Here is a 7,039-nt window from a genome sequence, read left to right as displayed (position 1 = left end):
CTGGTGTAAGAGCAGCAGTGCAGGAACACGCCCCGTGGCTGGGCTTGCAAATCCTAAAGGTATGCCAAGAAAACCATTTTGTATCACAAAAAGGCTTATTCATTACCTGCCTATTCCGAATAGCTCTAGGGCAGGGACGGGTTAAACAGACTGGAAGGAACTGGGAAATCTTACTCTGGCCCTACCCAGCAAGGCACAAACTGACTCCAGGAGAAGCACTCGGCGATCAGCATCCCACATGCTTCAGATCTGTATCCATTTATGATTCCCAACCCCATCCCAAATGCCTGCTTTTCCACCCTCTCCAGATCTGCATTATACATAGCGATCAGGGACTTCGTCATGCAAAGCATTTCGACTGTACCCGATCTGCGTGCGCGGGGACACACGCGAAGGCACTAAGACCTCCACCTGCAAACTGACTCAGAAAACAGAGAGTCTTTAAGATAATTCATCCTGGCTTTAGTACTCAGGAAATGTAAGGAATACATCAGAAAACATTGGGGCTGGGTTTTCAGCCTGTTAGGAGGTGCGTGATGTGCGCTGGGTCAACCCTACACCTTTTACCCTGCACCGGAGGGTTCTCACCAGCCACGAAGCTCTGGTTTCCACCCTGGACCCACAGACAAGGGCTGCGGCTGCCGTGACCCATCTGCTCCCAGTCCCAAGCATCGCTGCCCTCTCTCCTCCGCTCCTTCCTGCACATCCCCAGCCGGGTCCCTGGGGTTAGGACACAGCCTTACCAGGCTCATGGTGGCATCCTGTAGGATCAGCAGTGCCTTCTCCATTGAACCTCGTTACTGCTTCCCCGGCAAACACGTCCTCTTTGCGCAGGATGCAGACCAGAGGGACCAGGGGAACCGTCCTTAACCTTATTCACACCCATTAACCCAAATACTTCCCCCCTACCCCCCCTCCCTGCTCATCCCAGCCACTATTTGTTATTTTAGTGCCTTTTGGGCGCTTTGGTAATTGCCGTGAGTCATAACAGCAGAATTTACTTATCAAAAAGAATCCCAGATCAGACATCCCGCAATGAATATTGTATAAGCTTGGATGAGAATTAGCATAGACGGGCTCAGTGTGATTTTCTGCATTAGAAAATGGATTCGGCTCCCACGGGGCTAGCATTTTATGGAAACACAGGGGCCAAATGATTTGTTACCGAACCTGGCGATACATTAACTTATTTAGATATTAAAACCCATATGTGACATGGAAACCTCAGCTGCATTAAGTCTGTTGGGTGAGCCATCAAAATTAAGGTGAAGCAAACACTCAGAATGCACCCACCACAGGACGGGTGGTGGGTCTGATTGCTCTTTTTTCATCTTTTCAGAAGAAAACTCCAGAAATCTTGTACAAGAAACCTCCCGTAAGAGTGACTTCCAGGCTGCTCATACCAGCCAGGCTGTGCGAGTGACCTGCGGGTCTGGGCTAAAGCACAGGGAAAACAACAGTTTTTGGAAGTTCCCCCAAGGGACTGCAAATCCCAGAGTCACCATGGAGTCCACGGGGAATGTTCAGGAACCCAAAAAGTCTCATCAAGGGGCGATTCCTATCCTAGTGTACAATTTATCCCTGCTGCCCCTCCCATCCGAAGGAAAGCCTGCGTCAGGGGATTCCACCTGAGGCAGGACACACAGAGAGGACACTGCCCGCACAACAAAGGATTATTTCTGATCAGCCACGACACAAGACATGACTCTTTCTCAAGACAGTGCTGCACCCAGAAGCAATTTAATAGAGGTGGGTACGGTACAGCCCGCTGACTGCGCAGGCATTATGAATAGAGGCATTCAAGTCAACCCAAATAAAGGCCAGTAACTCAATTTACATCTTACACTGAGTTTTTGAATGCTGCAGGGGCCGACACGGGACTAAAACAACAAGAGATTTGACTCTATTGCTGTTTTCCACCCTCAGCTGCTCCCGGCCCTACAAAACAGAGTGGAAAACACACCCCACATGCCTGTTGTGCTCACAAGCCAAGGCACCATTAGGATGATAACCTGGCCCTGAACGGGCTCCACACTCTCACAGGTGTGTAGGTGCAGCTCCAGAGGGGGATTTGAAGCTGCTCGGCAGCATCAGAGCCATGCATCCGGGGAAAGGAAGAGGACATTTTCATTTAGGTGGAATGACGAGCTGATTTCACTGGTGGTGACGAGCTGAGCCCACGTCATGGAGCTATCTTTGCAGAAAGCTTTCGGTACAGCTGGTGCAGCAGCCTGCTGCGAAAGCTGGACTGCAAACAGCCGGGCAACCCCAGAGTTGGCGTGGAGGATCCAGAGTTGCTGCCTGCGGAGGGGCCAGTGACAACTGGAGTCGTGCAAAGGTTCACCTCTAACACTACCAGTGCCCCAAAGCCCTCCCCGCAGCACCCGGCTCCATCCTGGACCACAGTTGGGAAACAGAGCCCAAGCCTAGGCTCGCAAAGCCTGTGAGGTGCTGGGGCGGGAAGGGGGATGGCGATGGTGGGTGCAGGTTAGCCTGCCTCCACATTTTGATGCGACTTGGCGGGATCACAGTTCATCCTCGTGGAGAGGCTGCCACTTCACAGGAAAACCATGATAGATAAGCAGAAGGGTTTGCACTCAAACATGCCCAAATCCCAGGGTCAGCATCCCTGGGAGAGCAGCTGAAACGCAGGGGTAATATGGGAGCTTCCCTGGCAGAGGAATAGGGTCAGGGCATGGGGGAACAACAAATATTTACATTTTCAGGTCAGCACAAAATGAAGAGACATTTAAGGAGCTGGCAGCTGGAGTCAGAGGGCAAGCTGTTGTCACTGTTTCCCTAGCTACGCTATGCCTGGTGCTCAAGTATCCACGTCTGGACACCTTATTTACAGAAAGTCCCAGTGAAACTGGCAGCAGTCCCGCAGTGCTCAGCTGAAATCAGCACCGGAGAGGTTTGTGAGCAGGCCAGGGAAAAGATGGATTAATTTGGCAAGCTCTTGCCTCATGGGAATGTAACTGAGCAGCAAACTGATGGCTATTTAAAGCAGGCGAATGGTTACTCTTGATTTAAGGTCAGGGAACACATCTGAACAAGAGCACCTGAGCTCACACCAGAAAGGGTGTTCGGAGAGGACTCTGAGGAGGGATTATTTCTCCTGCCACTCTCCCCAGGCCCTTGGCCACCTTTGGCAACACCCCTCCTCCCCTCTGGACTGCATTAACCCTCTGCCAGCTCATGCCCACCCCACCGACGCTGCATGGAAATGGGTAAGAAACAGGCACGTTGCAAGCAAGACCCTTTAACTACAGGGAGAAACTAGATGTAGGTACAGCAGACCTCCTTGCGAGCTAGTCACCTTGTGCTGTCTCTGTGCTGCAGTCTGTCCCCTGCAGGAACAAGGTGCCAGTCCCCAGGAGGGCTGCTGTGAGCTTTTATCATCTTTGTGACTCTTTGAAGCCACCCAGACAGACAAGAGTCTCTCCCCTGCCCCTCCGAGCAGCCGGGGCTGCTGGAATTCTGGCACTAGCACGTACAGTAAAAGCAAAGCCATGTTTTACATCAAACATGCACTCTTCTGTAATTCATGTCACTAACATAAACCAGATGCCATCTTCCTCAGGCTCTGCAGAGAACGATGGCCTGCCTTTGCATTACATAAAACAGCAAGAAAATGAAATTTAAGCCTTCAAGAAAAAAAAAGCAAAATAAATAAATCAGTAATTAGGCAAAAAAAAATCTAAGCCAAAAACAGCTTCCAAGTTTCCAGGAAGAATTAGGTTGTTTATGGAAGTCCTGTTTCAACTAACAGCCTGCCTGGCAGGTGGTAGGAATGTGAGTTTGTGGAGAGCAGAACCATGAAGTGGCTCTGCCTGGGGCACTGTGCTTTACTTTGCTGTTTTCTTGTTGTAGTTAAACAAGAGGAGACATTACAGATATCCAACAAAAGGAGCAGGAAGGAGAGCTGTGCATCACTGCGGCCTTTCCTACCTTGTATGCCGTATAGTCGATTCAGGCGGGACCGTCTGGCCTCGTCGGCGTACGGCACAGCTACCCAGGGCATCTCGCTGAAATACTGCTTGAAGGAGTCCTCTGACCTGTGCCAGGGGAACAGGGTGTGGGATCCAGAGTTCAGCCCCTCTGCCTGCCAGGCTTCTTCCTTTTCTCATTAAAACCCTGACCTGCAAAGGCCTTTATCCCTTCCACCAAAGCCTGCCCGTAAGGGCTGCTGGCAGACACAGCCTGGGGAGAGTTCGACCAAATTTAAAGCCCTCAGTCCCTCAAGAAGAGGTCCATGGCGCACTTTTTCCTGATAAAATATTTCAAACTCTCTGGGGCATCTGAATGTCAACCCATGGCGACAGCAGCAGTTCCGAGCATCCTTCAGACCTCAAGACACAGGAGCCACAAAGTGAGACACAGAGCTGCTCCACGGACAGAGCCTGCTCTCAGCCCACTGCTGCCCTTTTAAACCCCCCTCAAATCAAGCCAGCAATGCTCATCGCTTCTCAGCATGGGGGCAGACAGCTCTGCCGGCGCAGGGCGTTAGCGCTTCTTTACCTGTCTGCGCTAACGAAGAGTATCTCAAACTTCTGGCCTGCCTCCTTGATTTTTCGGTAGGACTCCACCAGGACCCTTGTGAGGCTTCGGCACGGCGGGCACTGCAAAACACAACACACGTAAGGATGTCGTTCCCTCCCACGGGCTAGACCCACACCCAGCACGTCCAGATGACCGAGTGACCATGAGAAGGCAGGTGTGACCTCATCTCTGCCAGCATGCCAGGCAGCAGCCCTGAACATGACCGGAGCTTATGGCCTGTGAGTGCCAATAAAACCTCTTCCATTTTAAAAACTGAGCACTTCTCCCCTTCTGAGGGGCCAGTTGAGGTTGACATGCCACTGCAGTGCTGCTGCTTCTTCCAGAATGGCCGGAGCACTTCAGCTGCTTCAACACCAACCAGCCCGAGGTTGTCACTCTCCCAGAGAGCAAGAGTGGCACGGGGATCCCCAGCAGCCCTGAGCTCACTCCAACTGCTCTGCAAAGCGCCTGTTACTCACCCAGTGTGCAGAGAAGTAGACCCCAACGTGCGAGCCCTCCAGGGCATTGCTGTCTAGCGTCTGGCCGTTGTTCCTTAGCAGAGGCCCAGCAACAACTTCGCTGAAGGGTTTTGGCCCCCAGGGGAACTCCAGACCTGGAGAGAGGTCAGGATGAGGATGGAAAGAAGACACAGTATAGCCAGATGCACACACAGCCTTTACAGTTTCAAAAAGTTCCATCCCACTTTCAGCAGAGATACAGGGGAGCCGGGGAAGCCAAGCTCTGCACCAGAGACAGGGCCACCTCTCGCTCACAGGTAGGCTGCACCCGAGTGCGAGCCACAGCACCTTCAGCTTGACAAAGCCTGCTCGGGTTTTGTGCCTGACAAGGCATCTTTTCCTTATCAAAAGCATTTGTTTTAACAACAGAGAGCAAGGTGGTACGTGCCCAGGAATGCAGTCAGACTATTTGCCTTGTACCGATACTCACTGCATATTTCTATATATATACACGTTATTTATTTATTTATAAAACCTTATATATATAAAAGAGATGGTTTATATATATATATATATAAACCTATACATAAACTAGACTAACTCTCTGCACCCCAAAGCAAGCACGTGTGCGTACACACAAACACATGCTCCGCATCATCTGCTGCCAGCTCCCGGAGCAATCAATCTGTGTATTCAGCCAGAGAGCAGGAAACATCCCAGATGGCTCAGGCCACAACATGTACTTGCTGCACAGATCCTGCCATCCGAATTAAAGACTCAGTCGCCTCTCTCGGTATCTACTGCACGAAGAAACGACGAGCCAGTAGTTGGTGTGCATGGACAGGCTAGCAGTTGAATGACGGGTGTGCAGAGTCTGTGAGTAAGGGCACACGTTTTGCTCACTTTGGGTTTTGCAAATTGGAGGAAGATGGATTTAGCATCAATTCCTAGCACAGCAAACCTCAAGAAATGGAGAATGGTAACATCTTTCTGCTGTGTTTGTAAATAATGCAGAATTCATTACCCTAACAGAATGTGATGCCAGTGATAAAGTCTCACTCAGTATTTTGGGAGGATTCTGCTCCCAACATATAGAAAAGTCTGGGCCCTCAGTCCATGTGCCTCCATCAGGGAAAAATACAAACTTAATGTTTCAGCTAGTCTAACTTTTTCATCATTAACACTTCAGACAAAACTCCTGGAGGGTAAATCTTTGTTCTTTTCAAAAAGCAAATACAAAACACAGGATCTGGCAGAAACAACGCAGAAAATTTTATGCTGAAAATAATACAGTGCCTCGATTAGTTAAGTATGACAACAGTTGTTTGTTCTGTCCCCCTCGCCCTGGCAATTAAAAATGAACTGAACTGAAAGGGCAGCTCTGTGCCCACATTTCTGTGGCACGCAGGACTCCAGGTCTTACCTTCAGGGTCATCTCGGATTACCAGGAGGCCATTCCTGCAAACCACCTTCCCGGTAGAGGCATCGATAAATATCAGGGAAGGAATGTTGGAGACTCTGTACTTGTTCCACAGCTTCAGCTGTAAGAGATAGGGAGGGGAGAGAAGAAAGGTAAACTTGGCAGCATGAAGAGGAAGATTTTGGAGCGTTGGCATCTTTCAGACCAGAGCTAAGTGAAGAAACAGAGCTGGTTCTTTGGCGACGGGTGTGAAGGCACGTGAGGGCATCTCTCCAGAGCTGCCGGGCCAGCCTGGACCTCCAGCACCCGCAGAGACCCGCTCCAAGACCACCACCCCCTCGATACCGCAGGCAACACTGCCGCTGGTCCCACACCCACTGCGGGCTTGCCTGTCAGCGCAGGTAAAGCTTCTCCTGCTGCTGCATTTGCCTCTTTGCAAGTAAAATGGGGAAATATTTACCACACTTCAAGGCCTTTGTTTAGAAGACATGGTAAGCACAAATACTTTTAATGCCACTGCTCTGAAGCAATTTGTAATGCTTCCCTGGCTGTTTCCTTCCCTCCCATTTCAATGTTCGTTAAACAAACCAGCAACCCTTGCCAAGACACAGCCACGCTG

At 50.5% G+C, this 7,039-nt stretch overlaps 1 protein-coding gene across 1 annotated transcript in view; it reads right to left on the bottom strand.

Annotated features, from left to right (window-relative positions):
- NXN (nucleoredoxin) overlaps positions 1 to 6,541 on the bottom strand; it is a gene marked incomplete at both ends in the record, with an annotated part of 11,003 nt that extends 4,462 nt beyond the window's left edge. Inside the window, 4 exons of the mRNA XM_010153770.1 lie at positions 3,952 to 4,058; positions 4,522 to 4,622; positions 5,022 to 5,155; positions 6,424 to 6,541. Coding sequence (XP_010152072.1) covers positions 3,952 to 4,058; positions 4,522 to 4,622; positions 5,022 to 5,155; positions 6,424 to 6,541 — 460 coding nt within the window. The remainder of the gene's footprint in view (positions 1 to 3,951; positions 4,059 to 4,521; positions 4,623 to 5,021; positions 5,156 to 6,423) is intronic.
- Between the last annotated feature and the right edge of the window lie 498 nt (positions 6,542 to 7,039).

The sequence above is a fragment of the Eurypyga helias genome, unplaced genomic scaffold (assembly GCF_000690775.1).
Source record: "Eurypyga helias isolate BGI_N326 unplaced genomic scaffold, ASM69077v1 scaffold41816, whole genome shotgun sequence".
Lineage (NCBI taxonomy): Eukaryota > Metazoa > Chordata > Aves > Eurypygiformes > Eurypygidae > Eurypyga > Eurypyga helias.
The sequence above is the reverse complement of the archived record's forward strand: the minus strand, read 5'-3'. Positions and strand labels throughout refer to the sequence as shown.